The sequence below is a fragment of the Microcaecilia unicolor genome, chromosome 7 (genome assembly GCF_901765095.1).
Source record: "Microcaecilia unicolor chromosome 7, aMicUni1.1, whole genome shotgun sequence".
In the NCBI taxonomy this organism is placed as follows: Eukaryota; Metazoa; Chordata; class Amphibia; order Gymnophiona; family Siphonopidae; genus Microcaecilia; species Microcaecilia unicolor.
Window position 1 is genome coordinate 84,177,467 of NC_044037.1, and position 20,385 is coordinate 84,197,851.

General features: G+C 42.4%; 1 protein-coding gene across 2 annotated transcripts in view; it reads left to right on the forward strand.

Moving 5' to 3' along the window:
• Positions 1-20,385, forward strand: part of LOC115474080 (TNFAIP3-interacting protein 3-like) — a 62,184-nt gene that overhangs the window by 19,125 nt on the left and 22,674 nt on the right. For both annotated transcript variants that reach the window (XM_030209397.1, XM_030209396.1), the window contains one exon: positions 14,148-14,310. In XM_030209397.1, coding sequence (XP_030065257.1) covers positions 14,164-14,310 — 147 coding nt within the window. In that variant the 5' untranslated portion in view covers positions 14,148-14,163. The remainder of the gene's footprint in view (positions 1-14,147; positions 14,311-20,385) is intronic.

Sequence of the window (20,385 nt, forward strand, 5' to 3'; positions counted from 1 at the left end):
ACCTGGACTCCATACCCTTCTTAATAACACCCAACATTCTATTCGCTTTCCTAGCCGCAGCAGCACACTGAGCAGAAGGTTTCAGCGTATCATCGACGACGACACCCAGATCCCTTTCTTGATCCGTAACTCCTAACGCGGAACCTTGCAAGACGTAGCTATAATTCGGGTTCCTCTTACCCACATGCATCACTTTGCACTTGTCAACATTGAACTTCATCTGCCACTTGCACGCCCATTCTCCCAGTCTCGCAAGGTCCTCCTGTAATCGTTCACATTCCTCCTGCGACTTGACGACCCTGAATAATTTTGTGTCATCGGCGAATTTAATTACCTCACTAGTTATTCCCATCTCTAGGTCATTTATAAATACATTAAAAAGCAACGGACCCAGCACAGACCCCTGCGGGACCCCACTAACTACCCTCCTCCACTGAGAATACTGGCCATGCAATCCTACTCTCTGCTTCCTATCTTTCAACCAGTTCTTAATCCATAATAATACCCTACCTCCGATTCCATGACTCTGCAATTTCTTCAGGAGTCTTTCGTGCGGCACTTTGTCAAACGCCTTCTGAAAATCCAGATATACAATATCAACCGGCTCCCCATTGTCCACATGTTTGCTTACCCCCTCAAAAAAATGCATTAGATTGGTGAGGCAAGACTTCCCTTCACTAAATCCGTGCTGACTTTGTCTCATCAGTCCATGTTTTTGTATATGCTCTGCAATTTTATTCTTAATAATAGCCTCCACCATCTTGCCCGGCACCGACGTCAGACTCACCGGTCTATAATTTCCCGGATCTCCTCTGGAACCTTTCTTAAAAATCGGAGTAACATTGGCTACCCTCCAGTCTTCCGGTATTACACTCGATTTTAGGGACAGATTGCATATTTCTAACAGTAGCTCCGCAAGTTCATTTTTTAGTTCTATTAATACTCTGGGATGAATACCATCAGGTCCCGGTGATTTACTACTCTTCAGCTTGCTGAACTGACCCATTACATCCTCCAAGGTTACAGAGAATTTGTTTAGTTTCTCCGACTCCCCCGCTTCAAATATTCTTTCCGGCACCGGTGTCCCCCCCAAATCCTCCTCGGTGAAGACCGAAGCAAAGAATTCATTTAATTTCTCCGCTACGGCTTTGTCCTCCTTGATCGCCCCTTTAACACCATTTTCGTCCAGCGGCCCAACCGACTCTTTGGCCGGTTTCCTGCTTTTAATGTATCTAAAAAAGTTTTTACTATGTATTTTTGCTTCCAACGCTAATTTCTTCTCAAAGTCCTTTTTTGCCCTCCTTATCTCCGCTTTGCATTTGGCTTGGCATTCCTTATGATCTATCCTGTTACTTTCAGTTGGTTCTCTTCTCCACTTTCTGAAGGATTGTTTTTTGGCTCTAATGATTTCCTTTATCTTACTGTTTAGCCACGCCGGCTGACGTTTAGTCTTTTTTCCCTTTTTTCTAATACGTGGAATATATTTGTCCTGAACCTCCAGGATGGTGTTTTTAAACAGCATCCACGCCTGATGCAAGTTTTTTACTCTGCGAGCTGTTCCTTTCAGTCTTTTTTTCACCATTTTTCTCATTTTGTCGTAATCACCTTTTCTATAGTTAAACGCTAGCGTACTTGATTTCCTAGTTTCACTTCCTTCAATGCCAATATCAAAACCGATCATATTATGATCACTGTTATCAAGCGGCCCTCGTATCGTTACCCCCTGCACTAGATCATGAGCACCACTAAGGACTAAGTCTAGTATTTTTCCTTCTCTTGTCGGCTCCTGAACTAGCTGTTCCATATATTGGCTTCTAATTGCCTATTGTATTCCTTTTAAATATCTCACAATTGTCCATCAAGTTTTCCAGTCAAGTCGTTATTTCTTGCTTACCTCCTTATTCCTTGTAGCCCATTAAGATGCCTTGGTTCGTCCCATCTTACTGTACTTCCTCACAAACATATCTGGCTTGATAACATCAGGACTTTCTGCTTCAGTGCTGTGGCTCCTAAGCTATTAGAGTGGAGCCATCTCTTCTAAAATTTAAAAGAGCTCTTAAGACATTTCTTTTTGCTCTGGCTTTCCCCCAAGTTGGCACAGGCTGGTTCCCGCTGGTGATTGCAGCTCCATACCTTGTGTATTTTCCCCTCCCCCATTTACCCTATTGAATTATATTGTAGCTTGACCCTAATGTGCTTTCCGGGTGCTTTTGCGCTTCTGTCCTGCTACATTTTTAGTCTCTAGTTTCTATATCTGTTAATCTTGCTTAATCTTTGCAATCTGATTATAAGTTGTCTTCCACCTGGTTAGTGCATTCTGGGGATACTTGTATTCTCCAATACCAAACAAGGGCAGGTAAAATTAAAATCTATTCATATAACCAATTTTGCATATCAAGTATTAAAACATTGGAACGCCCTCCCTTTAAAAGTCAAATTAGAACCATGCTATCTGAGATTTAGGAAAATGGTAAAGACTATTTTTGTTTCAGAAAAATTTATAGTAACAATGAATGTTTTGATTTAGGTTCTTGAACTTGTAGGTCGCTAGATATGGCTAGTTATCTTACATTGTAATCTGCACTGAGCCAGACTTTGGTCTGTAATGGAATATATAGTGAAACCTCGGTTTTCGTTGATGTCAGATTTCGTCGTTTTCGGTTATCGTGGATTTTTTTCGCAAAATTTTTGTCTCGGTTTTCGTCGGTCGCCTCGGAATTTGTCGGTAAATGCCATGTTATTTATTGCTAGTGATTTGAGGGCGTTCGCAGGAGGTGGGTGTGTTTTACATCATGTGCGTTAATTGCATTGGCTGGCTTTTTGTGTGGAAGGCGTGGGATATTTCTAGTGCCACTCCCCCCTTCTCCTTGTTCCTGTTTGCATTTGTTTAGCGTTTTTGAAGGGCGGGAGCAGGAGGTGGGTGTGTTTAAGTGTGTGGGATCGTTAGAGAAGGGCTGGTGGAGGAGGTGTGTGTTGGAGATCTGTGAGGGCGGGACGGGATAGCGATTTGCGGATGTGGTGAGTTGTAAGTAGTTGGTGGTTGGGGACGTGCACTGGGGGGTAGGCGGAGTCCTCTTTATCGGTGCGCTGATTTGCCCTTAGTAGCTTGTTGGCGCTGTTACAGCCTGTTATAATATCTGAAGCATTGTGTGACGTGCCGCATTGTCATTTATATAGTAGGATTAGTCATTTTATTCATTTTAAAGAATTTAAAATAAATTGCCTTGGTTTTCGTCGATTATTTTCGGACGAATTATCGACGAAAACCGAGGTTTCACTGTACATTGTAATTAGATTGTGAGCCCTCCTGGGACAGAGAAATATCCAGTGTACCTGAATGTAACTCACCTTGAGCTACTACTGAAAAAGGTGTGAGCAAAATCTAAATAAATAAATAAATAAAAATTGTATACCGCTTAGATATCATTCTTGCATTGATTGGCAGTATATCAAATAATAAATGGAAATAGGTAGGTAGCTAGATAGTGATAGAAATCCACAGCAATCTTGCTGATAATCTTTGACATTAGTTGAGTACAAACTTTTTTGAGTGTTGTCATCCCTACACTAAAGGACTCAGTTTGACAGGTTACAAGTAAAAATGCCCAAGCAGGAAACAAATAATCACTTTAACTGGTTAAATGTCAAAATTTGTTTCAGTCAGCCTAAAATGAAAGGAAGGCTGAATGAGAACCAGACCCTTATGTCTCAACACCCTTGCCAATACGAAAGCTCAGCCCACACTCAGCCACCTTCTGAAATATATTTGTCAAAACTTTGTTTCACTGTTTTGCCAGTGACTGGTTGTCACAGAAACTCCCCCTGCTCCATTAGTCTGTTTCCCTTTGTGAAGTCACATATTTGTTGTATCAGATGATAGTGACACTGGACTGGAAAGTCACTAGAACAGAAACTACAAACCTTTGAGATCCTCTTCCACTCTTTCATATACCACAGCACTAAGTAAAGGCCCTGCCAGAGGGAAGTTATCTTTCAAGGCTTCCTCTAGTTATTATATGATACTGCAGCATTAAAATGAACAAGATCTTATCTTGGGGAATTCTACACAACAAAAATAAATAAATAAAAATGTGGCAGAACTTAGTCACTGTTGAACTATAGGTGAAAGTGTTATCATAAGGCTATTACTCCAAGATACAGAATTTTAAAATCTTTTATGCATAATCCTATCAGGGCTCTCTCTCTTTCTCTGGCTCTCCCCAGTTTGTTTTCCTCTTCCTCCATGGTTCTCCCCCTGCTGCCTTGACTGCTGCTCACTAGCAACCTCAGTTCACTTTCTCCCTGCCCCCCAGAATCAACTCCCACCCCCAACCTGCTCTTTCCCCTCACCCTACTCCCAGGCTTCCTCCTCTTCCTTCTTTTGTTCTCTCTTTACCTTTCTACAGGATAAACCCCCTACCCATGCTTATCCTACCCCATCTCTTTGTCTCTCCTTCAAGCCTGACCCTACCAGCATTTTAAAGCAAATTCTGCCTCTCTGCTCCTCTTCAGGACCAGGTCCACACAGACTTCTGAAACTTCCTCTCTCTTCCTCCTTCAGCCCTGTTGACCACTGCAGCAGTCCCACTGCACAACCGCCTTTCTCTTCCAATCCTACAAACATGTGCAGTTGCCTCTTAGTTCTATTTGCTCATGTTTATCATAGGAGCCAGTTCTGTGGGTGCCACTGGGTGCTGAGCACTCCCAGTATTGAGCAATCTCCTTCACTGTGTCCACAGAGCAGTAATTTATGTTCCTCCTCACATAGGAGCCAACTTTTCAAAATGATTGGGGGTGCTGAAAAATTTTTTTTTTACAGGTGGTGCAGTCCCTCTCCCTCCCCCTCGCCCCTCCCTCATCCCCCCTCCACCTCCCTTCAAGTTCCAGGCCCCCCTCCCTCCCCTCTCTCTCTCCTTTCCCTCCCCCTCCCTCCGAGTTCCAGAGCTCCCTCCCTCCCTCCGAGTTCCACAGTGCCCCCCTCCGTCCCTCCCTCTGAGTTCCAGGGTCCCCCTCCCTCTGAGTTCCAGGGTCCTCCCTCCCTCCGAGTTCCAGGGTCCCCTCCCTCCCTCCAAGTTCCACAGGGTCCCCCCCCCCCCGAGTTCCATAGGGGGGGCCCCCTTCCTCCCTCCAAGTTCCAGGTCCTCCCGCCGTCCAAGTTCCAGGGTCATCGTCCCTCCCTTCCTCCCTTCGAGTTCCAGGCCCCCTCCGTCTGAATTTTAAAAGCCATCTTGACTTACCTCGTCGGGGTTACAGCGGCCAGCAGCAGCGGTAAAAAGTGTGCAGGCTCAGCCCTTAGTTCAGTTTTCCCTTCTCTCTCTCTCAGCTCTGGTCCCGCCCTCATTTCCTGTTTCTGCAAGGGCGGGACCAGAGCTGAGAGAAGGCAAAACTGAACTAAGGGCCGAGCCTGCACACTTTTTACCGCTGCTGCCGTCCGCCATAACCCCGACGAGGTAACTCATGATGACTTAAAATTTGGAGGGAGGGGCCTGGAACTCGAAGGGAGGAAGGGAGGGACAACGACCCTGGAACTCGGAGGGGGGGGGGACGACCCTGGAACTCGGAGGGAGGGAATGAACTTCCGGTGGGTGAAATATTGGGGTGCTCAAGCACCCACAGTACCCACGGAGTCGGCGCCTATGCCTCCTCATATTCAAAGCAATTTAGATGGCCCAGAGAGGCTCTTGGCTGTTTAAATCACTTGTCTGGGACTAAGTACGAATACTCAATGGCACTTAACAAGCTACTGCTGCTGAATATCTGTGATTAGTTCCCTTAGCCAAAACCAGCTAATTTGTGGCCATTCCAGGGGTGCTTTTGGCACTTATGTGGTTAAGTGCCATTATTCAGCCTTTAACCTCCAGATTCTATATAGTGTACTTAGAGATCCAAGCCAAAATCCAGGCGCATTCTATAACAGTGCACATAACTTAATAGGCTGAACAAGCCAATCAGAATATTTAACAGTACTTAACAAGCAATAATGAGCATAATTGACAATAATGAGAATTTACGCACACAACTTGCTAAGCATATTCTGTAATTCACTGCGCCTAACTTCTAACGTGTGCAGGGAAAAGGGGGTGTGGTTATGGGTGGGGAAATAGGCATTTCGTGGGTGATCCAAAATGTATCTGTGTAGTTATAGAATATGGCCCAGTGCACCTAAATCTACATGCTGGGATTTACATCATGCTTTTATTGGTGTAAATGGAGGCACATAGACTTTGGGTGCTACAATTCCCACCTAAGCGTATTCTATATACTGTGCCTAAATCTTATAGAATATTCTTAGGCGGAAATGTTTTCCATTCAGATTTTTTAGGCGCCATATGTATATATAATCCCCCTTAAGTGCATAAGATAGCTGCATATATTGGGCCGCATTTAAAGCAGTCCAATCATACATATATGGTTAAAGGCTGAATATTGCACTTAACCATATAAGTTTTAGCAGCCAACATACAACCAGATATTCAACGCCAGTGTTCGGACATGGCCTGGCATTGAATATCTGGGAATACAGCCAGCAGCAGATATATAAACTCTGACTGCCGCTGGCTGAATATTGTCTAGATTGTTTGGCACCCCCCAATTATTTTGACATATTGATGCTTCTGAAGTTTATTGAATTCTTTTTCTGTAACTGCCCAGAGCTGCTTTACACAATAAATCAAATGAATCAAACCAGATTACTAAAATACACTTTCAAGTTAAAACCCCTAGACGGGCACAAATATATGTGTAAATCCACCACTGGACTGATCTAGAGAAGTTCATACTTGCCTGAGTTGAGCTTTAGTGTGTTACCTAAAAGCCAGCTTGAAATCTTCTGCGACAGTTGTTGAGTTTTTCAAGTACCTCATCCCTCATAGACACCAAAGGTCCAGAAGGTCACCTCTGTTATTCTCTTCTGGCCTCCCGAATCCACTCTCATCTTCTTCCAGCCCTGTGGCCTCATAAAGCCACTTCTTCATCCTCTTCCTGCCTGCACAGCTGTCATTGCCACCTCCCATGCTTTTGTGTGGAAATTTAATGTGGAGATGAATTTTGTATAAATTGACATTGTCCAGTTGCAGAGAATTCCCCCAAGAGTATACAATGTATGAATAAATCTTGTGAGTGACAGCAACAGCAAGCGGAATATGCAATCCACTAACAATGGAAACTATAGATGTATTGTCTATGGGAGTATTAAGCAAAGTTCTATAATGTGATATATCTACTAAAGGCAATGACATCCTAGCTCTGTATCTATAGGCTTGAAACAGAGATGCCAACTCTGTTTAGAAATATTTCCTCTGGTTGATCAAAAATGTTACAACATGCCCTGTTTTTGTCCTTCTTTCAAATTTTCTCAGTAACAAGTAGCTTTTTTCTACACATTTGGCATTTATTTTTGAGGAGGGACTAAGGTCACAGACTAAAGTTCTCACCCTGTAGGAAGAGAAAAACTCCTAAAGTCATGATGTCATCAACATTTTGACCGTAATAGAGACTCACCCACATGGAATACCCACGAGCAAGTGGGATGAAATTCATTCTGTTACAAACCAGTATACAATTGTGACCACCCACTTATGTTCACCTCAATTACAGGACGTTTCTATTTCTATTTTATTAAAATGTTTAATAGGAGAATATTGACAAACCTGCTCAGATAATTCAGCCTCCTTTTAAAAATAGTTTTATCAGTTATTTCAAACTATAGTATTTCTTCTTCCATAGTATGAGGTAGTCTAGTTACTATTTATTTTCATGGTTGTGCATTTGATTTTTGTGCCATGTTGGGTCAGACCAGTAGTACATAGATTCTAGCATCCTGTCTCCAGCAGTGACCAATCCAGATCACTTGGAAGCACCCAGCAGACCCTAATGGGGCGATCCATTCAATGCTGCTCTTTCCCAGAAAGAAAGAGAGCAATTCCCCAAGTCTACCCAGCTAATAATTGTTAACACATTTCTAACCTTTTTTGAAATATTTTTATTAATCCAAAGGCAAGGAACAAAGGCAGACAGGTACCCAAAACATACAGCAAGTATAACGTCATGGAAAAAATAAACAGCAAACAGATGAGAAAAAATGCCCAGAACAACCCAGTCAACAAGTTGTTGGCATCCTCCCCTTGACCAGTCTCTACTATAATAAAACGCACCTCCAACGTTCTGAAGCTGACTCCGTGGCTTCAGTGAAGGGTTCGTAAGATCTTAAGTCTGTCACATCTCTCTGTGCCCCGCCATCGCGTCCAAACATGATGACGTCGAGGGTGGGCCCTGCCCCCGCATCAAATCGTTATGACGCGGGGGCGGGGCACAGAAAGATGTGACACACTTCCGAATGATACGAACCCTTCAATACAAAGATTTATAACAACGGCACCTACGTGTCAAAAAACCTGAAGCCCAAGCTAACAAAATAGCATACCGGTAAACGACAGTCCTCTGCTAAAATGCCAAACAACTGTGAAGTGGTAGCAAAGCTCGGGCAGGAGGACACTGAAAATAAAGAATATAAAATAAGAAAAAATAAAAAGAAGAAGCAAAGGGAGCGGGAATCCGATGGCAGGTACATAGCACTGGCACAGAGAGCAGAAGCTGGCGCTGAAAAGAAAAATAGCGCTAGGGCAAAGCCAATGCAAATAAAGAGTCACAGACTGCATATCGGCACCTAAAAACAACAAAACATAAGAACAGAAAACTGGAGCACAAATTCGTAAATGGGGGAGGGAGAGGGGGTCCCGAGACCTGAGAGGGGGGAGGGATCCTGAGACCACAGGGAAGGGGATCCTGAGACCACAGGGGAGGGGAGGGGGTCCTCATACCAGAGGGGGAGGAGGGGGCCCTGAGACAACAGAGGGACGGGGGGAGGTATCTGTCACTCACACACACTCTCTCTCTCACAGTCAGTGTCTTTCTGTCACTTTCATACAGTCTCTCACACTATGTCTCACACTGTATCACATACTCACTCTCACACACTCTCAGTCTCATACACACTCTCAGTCTCATACACTCTCGGTCTCACAGAGAGTCTGTGTATCGCACACAAACTCTCTCACACTCTCTGTCTCACACACACTCTCTGTCTCCCACACACACTTTCTCTCTCACACACACACTCTCTCTCACACACAGTGTATCTGTGTGAAACACACTCTCTCTCACACTCGCTGTCTCACATACGCACTCGCACACACTCTCACAGACACACTCTCTCTCTTACAGACACACTCGCACCCAGTCTCACTCTCTCTCTGTCACACACACACACTTGCACATTCACTCTCTCTCTCTCACACAGTCACTCTCAAACATACTCTCTCAAACATACTCCAAGGAAAACCTTGCTAGCGCCCGTTTCATTTGTGTCAGAAACGGGCCTTTTTTTACTAATTAGATTGTAAGCTCTGTCGAGCAGGGACTGTCTCTTCATGTTCAAGTGTACAGCGCTGTGTACGTCTAGTAGCGCTTTAGAAATGATAAGTAGTAGCAGTAGTACTAGTTTTATAATGAAACTAGTAAAACAGGCCCGTTTCTGATACAAATGAAACGGGTGCTAGCAAGGTTTTCCTCGGAGTGTGTATGTTTGAGAGAGTATGTGTGAGATTGACTGTGTGTGAGAGAGAGAGAGTGTGAATGTGCGAGTGTGTGTGTGTGTATCTGACAGAGAGAGAGTGAGACTCCTCTGTCTCCCTTCCAGCCACCCACCGAGTCTCCTCTGTCCCCTGCCCCCCTCCAGCCACCCAGCGATTCTCCCCTGCCCCCCCCTCCAGCCACCCAGCGATTCTCCTGTGTCCCCTGCTCCCCCTCCAGCCACCCAGTGAGTCTCCTTTTTCCCTTGCCCCCCCTCCAGCCACCCAGCGAATCTCCTCTCTCCCCTGCCCCTCCCTCCAGCCACCCGCATTGAGCCTGCTGTATGTGAGAAAGCGTGGGGTACAAATGTAATAAATAAATATATTAAATTCCCCCCCCCCCATGTGCTACAGAAAAGCACCGAGCACATCCTGTATAATAAAATGCACCTCCAACGTTCTGAAGCCGTAGTTCCAGAACGTTGCAGAAATGCTTCAAGGCTTGAAGGCTTCACTTTCTCGGCTTCAGAACGTTGGAGGTGCGTTTTATTATATAGGATAAAATAAGGAACTCCCAACCTGCCCCTCCCCCCCCAGTCCCCTCCACGGTGTTTTCAGTCAAGAACCTGTCCAACATTGAACTTTTTATTTATCATATATGCATTCCTTTGACAGGACATGGGAAATGTCAGGTTTCTTTCCAGTAGCCTTATGTAAAACAAATTAGTTTGGTGATTTTTCTGAAGTACACATTGAGCTCAGGGAGCTCTCTGTAGGTAGCCTTTGGAGTGTGAAACCTGTTCTTTTGCTCCTGATGCAGGCATTAGCAACCAATTTAGTAAATGGTGCCCAAATTTGGGCAGTGGAAAAAAATCAGTACCCAGCGTTCTTCTACAAAGGGCACTGTGGGTTCAGCACCCTTTATAGAATAGTGCATAGCAGTAGCACCCATTCCCACTCCCAAATTTGGGTGCCAGGACTTAGACAAACCAGGTGTAATTCCTTGCATCCAATTTAGGCACGCATCTGTGGTATCTTATACACTGCGCACAAATTTCCGAACTGCCTCTGGCCTGCCCATGCCCCTCCCATGGACCCCCTTTGGGTTGCATACTACAGTTTTCTAGAATAGCACGTAGCAAGATGCACATGCAGATCCAAATCGGTGCCAATTAACATCAATAACTGATTGTTAGCACTCAATTATTGATGCTAATTGGCTGGTTACCCAATTTAGTTGTCTGCGCATCTCAGGATTTATTTATTTATTGCATTTGAACCCTACATTTTCCCACTTATTTACAGGCTCAATGTGGCTTACATAGTACCATCAAAGGCGTTTGCCCAGTCGGTGGATAACAAATACAAAGTTGTATAGTGATCGTATGAGGTATAAGTGGCGGGTTGGAATGGATGAAGATTGCGTGTTGTCCTGTTCGATCGCAGTCATGCTGTGTTGGTAGCTGAAGAGGGTTACGTGGGGTCATTGGGGTAGGCCTTTTTGAAGAGGTTGGTTTTTAGTGATTTCCTGAAGTTCACGTGGTCGTGGATTGTTTTCACAGCTTTTGGGAGTCCATTCCATAGTTGTGCGCTTATGTAGGAGAAGCCGACTGCGTAAGTTGTTTTGTATTTCAGTCCTTTGCAATGTGGGTAGTGTAGGTTTAGGTAGGATCTTGATGATCTGGTTAATAATAATAAAAGCATAATACATAATACACTTCAAAAGTCTGTAAAAACAAACTGGTTACATGCTCTACAGCTGGGTTTCTTAGTTATAGAACAGTGTCTAGTGCCCAAACTGTCAATCAGTGATGCCTTTGATGCACTGAAGTGCTGCACACCTCTAGGCACGAGCTTATGGAATTGGCCTCTATATCTTTCTTTTGTAAATTTACGTCTTACATAAGGACATAAAAATAGCCATACTGGGTCAGACCAATGGCCCATGTAGCCTAGTATCCTGCTTCTAACAGTGGCCAGGCCAGGTCACAAGTACCTGGTAGAAACCCAATTAGCAGCAACATTCCATGCTGCCAATCCAAGGGTAAGCAGTGACTTCCCCATGTCTGTCTCAATAACAGACTATGAACTTTTCCTCCAGGAACTTATCCAAACCCTTTTTAAATGCAGATATGCTAACTTCTGTTACCTCATCCTCTGGCAATGAGTTCCAGAACTTAACTATTCTTTGAGTGGAAAAAATATTTCCTCCTAGTTGTTTTAAAAGTATTCCCATGTAATTTCATTGAGTGTCACCTGGTCTTTGCAGTTTTTGAAAGACTGAAAATTTGATTCACTTCTACCCATTCTACACCACTCAGGATTTTGTAGACTTCAATCATATTTCCCCTCAGCTGTCTCTTTTCCAAGTTGAAGAGCCCTAACCTCTTTAACCTTTCCTCATATGGGAGAAGTTCCATCCCCTTTATTATTTTGGTCGCTCTTCTTTGAACCTTTTCCTTTTTGAGATACGGTGACCAGAATTGAAACAATACTCAAGGTGAGGTGGTACCATGAAGTGATACAGAGGCATTATAATTTTCTTGGTCTTATTTTGCATCCCTTTCCTAATACTTCCTAGTATCCTGTTTGTTTTTTGTGGCCACCGCCGCACACTGGGCAGAAGATTTCAACGTATTGTCTACAACACCTAGACACTTTTTCTTGAGTTCTGACTCCTAAGATGGACCCTAGCATCAGGTAACTATCATTTGGATTATTCTTCCCAATATGCATCCCCTTGCATTTGTCCACATTAAATTTCATCTGCAATTTGGATGCCCAGTCTTCCAGTTTCCTTAGGTCTTTCTGCAATTTTTCACAATCCGCATGTGTTTTGACAACTTTGAATAGTTTTCTGTCATCTGCAAATTTAGTTTCCTCACTCGTTCCGTTTTCCAGGTCATTTATAAATATTTTAAATAACACCTGTCCCAGTACAGATCCCTGCGGCACTCCACTGTTCACCCTCCTCTGTTGAGAAAAATAGTCATTTAACCCTACCCTCTGTTTTCTGTCCAATAACCAAGTCCTATTCCACAGAAGCACATTGCCTCCTATCCCATGACTTTTTAATTTTCTCAGGAGTCTCTCACCAGGAACTTTGTCAAAGCTTTCTGAAAATCTGGATATACTACATCAACTGGCTCATCTTTATTGACATATTTATTTATGCCTTCAAAGAAATGAAGCAAACTGGTGAGGCAAGACTTCCCTTGGCTGAACCCATTCTGACTCTGTCCCATTAAACCATGTTTGTCTACGTGTTCTGTAATTTTATTCTTTATAATAGTTTCTACTATTTTGCTTGCACTGAAGTCAGGCTTACTGATCTGTAATTTCCAGGATCACCCCTGAAACCCTTTTTAAAAATCAGCACACTGCGCATGCTCAGTTCGTGTGCATGAACTGAATTATTTATTTATTACATTTGTATCCCACATTTTCCCACCTATTTGCAGGCTCAATGTGGCTTACATATTACCGTTAACGGCGATAGCCGATTCCGGTATGAACAAATACATGGTATGAATAATAAAAAGTGATATTGTGGTGGGATGAAGTACATGTATGGTAAGTTGGATTGGGGGGTCTTAGAGAGGGAGAGGGGAGGAAGAATCAGGTAATGTTCATTAAGGTCTTTGGTTTCATTATGATGTAGGTGTCCAGGTATTTTATGTTGAGACAGTGGGGGTATGCTCTTCTGAACAGGTCTGTCTTTAGTGCTTTCCGGAAGTCTAGATGGTCGAGCGTAGTTTTTACTGCTTTTGACAGTGTGTTAATATATAGTAACATATGTGAGGAGTGCCAGCTTAGGTGGTTAGAAAGCATGCTTCTTCTTCACACCAGGGGAGGTTCGGGCTGTCTGGTGGGGCTTGGGCACCCCGGCCAGCAAAGGTAACATTTTTAATTGGGAGGAGGGGTGGAATGGATTTAGGGAGAGAGCAGAAAGGAATGGGTGGCTCCAGAGTCCCCTACCCATGGGCTTCTGGCTACACCCCTGCAATGGTTTTCTGATGGTGCAGTGGGGGCCCCCTAAGACTGTTTGCCGTTGGTCTGCTTTTGTCTCTCGGCAGCCCTGGGGGGGGGGGGGGGGGGTAGAGGCACTGGGCCCTCCTGAGCCTATGGGACATTGGACACTGCCCAGTTGCCCGTATGGTCAGTCTGCCGCTGCATATTGGCATGTATTTCTCTAATAAGAGTATGTAGGTAGTACAATATTGTACTTGTTGCTAACTTTCTCCGTAGGATTTCTCTCACTGAATTCCAATATACATTTAGCAAATAAATAATTGTTATTTAGCACAGAGAGAGTTGACTTACCTGTACAACCTGATTATTTTGAGCAGTGATATGCTGAAGATGGAGCGGAAATTTACATGTGGCCCTGTGATCTACCACTTCTGAGGAATTAGTTTGCATCTCTGTTCTGTTGGTCATTGCCTCTGTGATTCCTGAAAAGTCACTTTTATCTCCCTGAACCTCAGTTCTAAACCTGGCATTGACAGAGACTCCCTTCATGACCCTTGGTATGTCACTAACTCACTTCTTTCCCCTTTTTTCTTGCTCATGCTTCAGTGAGATTACCTCTGGGATGCACCAGGATCCCATGTTGATGGACAGGAACAACTCAGAAGAGAATGTGACAATCATTTCAGAAAGCATGACAGTGACGTCCTCTGATGAGGAGAAGCTGCAACTGCTGAACAAGAACACTGAGCTTCGGAGACTCAACAAGGAGGTAAGCTCCAAGGACAGTGCCATTGGGCTCCCCTTCTTAAATACTGGGCCAAAAGTGTCCCCATTAATCTACAGTTCCCCTTTAATAGCTCCCTTCTAGGAATTTAACTTCAGTCACCATAAAATAGGTTGATAGCACTTTCTGTCCCATAGAGTAGGCAGACTGACTTCTATATTTTATTAATAATATATAGAAATAAATCAAAGCATAGAAAATAAACTAAGGTGATACTTAATACATTTTTTGATTAGCTTTTGAAAGTAACCTTTCTTCTTCAGATTGGAAATAAGCAAATGTTGACAAACATCAGAATATATAAGTGAAACACAAATGCATTCCAATGACAGTCTCACTGGAATAGGGTGGGGTGGGTTAGGTGAGAAACAGGGAGAGCTGGGTGGGTGAGAGACAGGGAGAGATGGATGGATGATAAGAGAGTGACAAAGCAGCAGAATTTATGGATCACAGTTGGACAAAAAGCCCAGATCTTTGTTAAGGCTTGTCTGGTGGGTTTCAAAATATTTCATCATTTTGACTTCAAAGGTCTTACATTCCTGGATTGTCTTAAAATTTCCTTTTAGTATTCTTACCATAAGATTATTGATGCAGTGTTCTGATTTTGGGGTAAGACAACAAGAAGGTAATTGGTCCACAATATCCACTGTGGAACAAAAGACAGGAAGCAGACCTTGATGAAGAAAATGCAGTGTTTAATAAGTTGTACTGATGCTCCCAGGGTTCACAATCATATACCCAAAATGGCCATGTTTTGCCAAAGGTTCAGGCTGCATCAGGGTCATAAAGTACTTAGCCAGGTTCTGGTACATTATAAATTAGCTGTCCTGTAGCGTATGCCTTGACAGCTTATATATAAGGTACCAGAACCTGGCTAAATGCTTTATACCCCTGACGCAGCCTGTACTCATGGCGAAACACGGTCATGTTGGGCATCTGATTGTGAACCCTGGGAGCATCAGTACTGTTGGAATGTATTGTATTTTACATGCATTGCCTGTCACCTATTATTTCTCTGTGATTACTCTGTGACCTCTGATGTGAATTACTTAGAGAGGTCACACAGCTATGCAACTTCCTGTGGGGGTTAGATACAGCAGACACAGCACATGGAGCACATGGAGCTCATGATCTCTCCTAACCTGAGAGGATCTATGGTGGTGTGAGCATCCATTACCATCTAAGCACATGGAAGGAGCTGATAAGACAAATGTATAGTAATATGTAAATATAAGCCTGTCTGATTATAATCTAACTACAAACTGTGAGTAAACAGATGTTTTGTTACTTCAACTTTAAAGTGACTCAGCAGTGAATTATTCAGGGGTGAATGAGAGAGAGATGAAGAAAGAAATTAACATTTCTAAAGCTGAAGCTGTGTGTACTAAAATCTGCTAATTATTTACTACAAATAATCCAACAAAGGGTTATGGGCCCAGGGCTCAGGAATTGAAAAAGAAGAGAAATATTACCAGGCAGAAAAAAAGGCCACATTTTTCTCTTAAGTTTTAAAGGAAAGATTCAGTCTGTCTCTCTCTCCCCCCACACAGCAGACAGAAGGCTAAGAAAATGGCTGAGGGAAGAAATTCACCATTTTTCTATTCTCTCAAGGTGCCTAAATTAACTGAGTTTAATTATCAGAAGTGGGAACTAAGATTCATATGTCTCCTTCGAGCAAAAGGATTAAATATATGCTTAGACCAAGACAGAACAGCTGAAAATATGGCTGAATGGGACAATGCAAACTATTATGTGAAGTGCATGCTTTTGGAAGCTCTCTCAGAGAAACAAGCCATATTAGTGGAGGGAAAAGATACACCAAAGGACATTTTATATAAACTGAGAACTATGTATGCAACTACATATGCAAAGCAGCAACCAATTTGGTTGGCAGAGTTGAATGAAACCAAATTAAGGGATAAAAGTAAATGTAATGATCACATTATGCATCTTATGTCTTCATTTCAAAAGCTAGAACTTTCTGGAATTCCCATGTGTGATGCATTGAAAAGAGCATTTCTTTTTACCTCACTATCAAAGAAGTTTGATGTTTTTAGGTCTGTAAATGAGGCCATTGAAGGGCAATCCTTTGAACAGGCAACATCAAAACTAAGGCAGGAATGCATAATAAATGATTCTGAGGAGATGTGTTCTCAAAGTCAGTCAGAGAGAAATGAAACAAATTTCTTGGCAAAGAACAGAGGAAGGCGGAGCTATGGGAAAACTCCACCCAAGGGCAAGCTGATTTGCTACTCATGTGGAAAGGAGGGACATGTATCTAAATGGTGTAAGGAAACACAAAACACTCCCTCTAGCTCACCTAAGCCAATGGAACTAAAGAATTTTCAAACCAGGAAATGTATGAAGGACAAAGATAAACACAAGGGCTTTCTAATGGCAGAAAAATCTTTGACTATGGTAAATAATAATTCAAATGAAAGTACTTGGATTTTGGATTCAGGGAGCACATGCCATTTAACCAATTGTAAGGATTTCTTTCAGGAAATGTGTCCAGAGGAAGGTATTCTTAAAACTGCAAACGCAGGGACTGCTAAGATCCAAGCAAAAGGTATTGGATTCTTAAAATGCAAAGTGTCTAATGAAGTTAAAGAAATTCCTGTAAGTGATGTCTTGTATATTCCCCAAGCAGTTTGCAATATGCTTAGTGTATCTACATTAGATAAGAAGGGATTTGTGATTCATTTTGAAAACAGTAAGTGCACAATCTCTAAAAATGATGAAGTGTATGCTGAAGCTTTTATGCATAATGATGTTATAAACTGAGCATTTCAGGTGAAGCCTCACATATGGCGCAAGTAAGGAAGAATGATGGTAAATGTAGTCTGGAAATCTGGCACCGCCGCCTGGGACATCGTGATTCTAAGGTGATCCAGGATCTTTACAGTAAGCAACTGGCCACCGGCATTCAGATAAGTGCAGATGCTGGTAAAATGGAGAAATGCATAGACTGTGTTACTCAAAAAGGTGTGAGACCCTCATTTCCTGCATACACAGGAAATAGGAGTAATAAAGTACTGGACTTAATACACAGTGACTTATGTGGACCGTTTAATATCCCATCATTGGGAAATAACAGATTTGTGCTAATATTCTTGGATGATTTCTCTAGATATTGTGTGGCCTATTTGCTGAAAGAGAAAAGTCAAGTCACAGACATGCTGAAGAAATACGTAGCCATGGTGAGCAATAAATTTGAAAGAAAACCAAAGGTTCTTCAGACCGACAATGGTGGTGAGTTCATTTCACAAAGCATGCGCACATTTCTAGAACAAGAAGGCATTCAACATATCACAACAGTAGCTTATACACCAGAGCAAAATTCTGTTGCAGAGAGAAAATTTAGGTCACTTGTGGAAATGACCAGATGTATGCTGTCAGATAGCAATCTCCCTAAAAGACTATGGGGGGAAGCCATTCTCACAGCAGTGTACCTACAAAACAGAATGCCAACTAAAGGCGCTGAGCGCACACCACATGAGACATGGCATGGTAGGAAGCCAAACCTGTCACACATAAGAACATTTGGAAGTACAGCATATGCTCATGTACCAAAGCAAAGAAGGCATAAGCTGGATTCCACAACAGAAAGGGGCATTTTAGTTGGCTATGCTCCAGGACACAAAGGATATAGAATTTGAATCTGAAAACTGGCATTGTTGGCATAAGACATGTTACATATTTTGATGAAAACAAAAGGGTTGATAAAGGCTGGATTATCCCAGATGAGCCTTATCATCCAGAATATGAAACTAGAACCATAATAGACATGCCAGTGTATATAAATGCCATACCAAGGCAGATGTCTGAAAGCAACTCACCTGTATCTAACGAGGAACAGGCAGAGGAAACAGACACAGAAAGGATCATTGAAGAAGACAGTACAGTTGGAGAAGGGGAATCAATTGGAGAAGGACTCTCAGATTTAGAGGATGCGGAAAGGTCAGACCAACCTGTTGTCAGACGCTCATCCAGGGAAAACAAAGGTGTTCCACCCCCAAGACTGTCTTACCTAACAAAGTCAGCAGAAGCTCAAGAGCCCTTAACATGGGATGAGATTGAGAAAATGCCAGCAGAAGAAGCTGCTGAATGGCATAAAGCTGCACAAGAAGAAATTGATGCATTGGATAAAAATAATACTTGGATTCTTACAAAATTACCTCCTGGCAAGAAAGCTATAGGATGCAAATGGGTATTCAAGTTAAAAAGGAATGCACAAGGAAAAGTGGAAAGGTATAAAGCCAGATTAGTCGCAAAGGGATATCTTCAAAAATATGGAGAAGATTTTGATGAAGTGTTTGCACCTGTAGTGAAACACACGACAATTAGAACACTTCTGAGCATTGCAGTCTCAAAAGGCATGCAAGTCAACCACATTGATGTGAAAACAGCGTTTCTTCATGAAGATATAACTGAAGACTTGTACATGGAACAACCAACAGGTTTCATAAATACAAAACAAAGACAGCTAGTGTGTAAATTAAACAAAGGTCTTTATGGATTAAAGCAAAGTGCAAAATGTTGGAATGATAAATTGCATGAAATATTGACAAATTTAGGATTTAAGCAAGGTGAAGCAGATAAATGCTTGTACACTAGGTGCACAAATGGACAATATGCATACATTTTAGCTTTTGTTGATGATCTACTCATTGCAAGCAAAAGTGAGCAAGAGTACAAGGACATTGTAAAGTGTTTAAACCACAATGTTGAGATAAAAGAACTTGGTAATGTGTCATACTATCTTGGTATAGAAATTGAGAAACAAAATGATGGTTCTTATCTTCTAAGCCAGAAGCAGAAAATAAATGAGCTTATTGAAAGTTTAGGTATGCAAGATGCCCAAGTTGTAAGCACTCCCATGATCACTGATTTTCTGAAGGATGAAACAGTAAGAGAACCTTTACCAGATAACATCCAATATAGATCAGCCATAGGTAAGCTTTTATATCTAGCTACCACATACAGGGCTGATATAGCAAATGCAGTAGGAATTTTGAGCAGAAGGGTCAGCTCACCTACCAAATCAGATTGGACTGCAGTTAAAAGGATGGTAAGGTATTTAAAGGGTACCATTGATTGTAAATTAAAGATTTCAGCCAATAGTAATCCAAAACTAATATGTTACTGTGATTCAGATTGGGCAGGGGATCATTCTGATTATAAATCCACAAGTGGATATGTGTTTATGTATGGAAATGTACAAATTTCATGGGCCAGTCATAAACAAAGTATTGTGAGTTTGTCTTCTACAGAAGCTGAATATGTGGCCGTATCGGAAGCGTGCAGAGAACTGATGTGGATTGAAAAACTTTTGCTGGATTTTGGTATAGCTGAAAAGAGACCAATCCAGATAATGGAAGATAATCAGAGCTGCATCCGACTGTCACAGAATGACAAGGTTCAGTCACGCACCAAGCACATCGCAACGAAATACCACAACGTGCGAGAGTTGGCGAAAGAAGGGGTCATCAGTCTACACTATTGTCACACCAGTGAGATGACAGCTGACATCATGACCAAACCGTTACCCAGAGAACATTTTGTGAATCTGCGTATAAAGTTTGGACTTTGTATGAATAAATAATTGCATGACAGTTATGCATGAGAAGGGGTTTGTTGGAATGTATTGTATTTTACATGCATTGCCTGTCACCTATTATTTCTCTGTGATTACTCTGTGACCTCTGATGTGAATTACTTAGAGAGGTCACACAGCTATGCAACTTCCTGTGGGGGTTAGATACAGCAGACACAGCACATGGAGCACATGGAGCTCATGATCTCTCCTAACCTGAGAGGATCTATGGTGGTGTGAGCATCCATTACCATCTAAGCACATGGAAGGAGCTGATAAGACAAATGTATAGTAATATGTAAATATAAGCCTGTCTGATTATAATCTAACTACAAACTGTGAGTAAACAGATGTTTTGTTACTTCAACTTTAAAGTGACTCAGCAGTGAATTATTCAGGGGTGAATGAGAGAGAGATGAAGAAAGAAATTAACATTTCTAAAGCTGAAGCTGTGTGTACTAAAA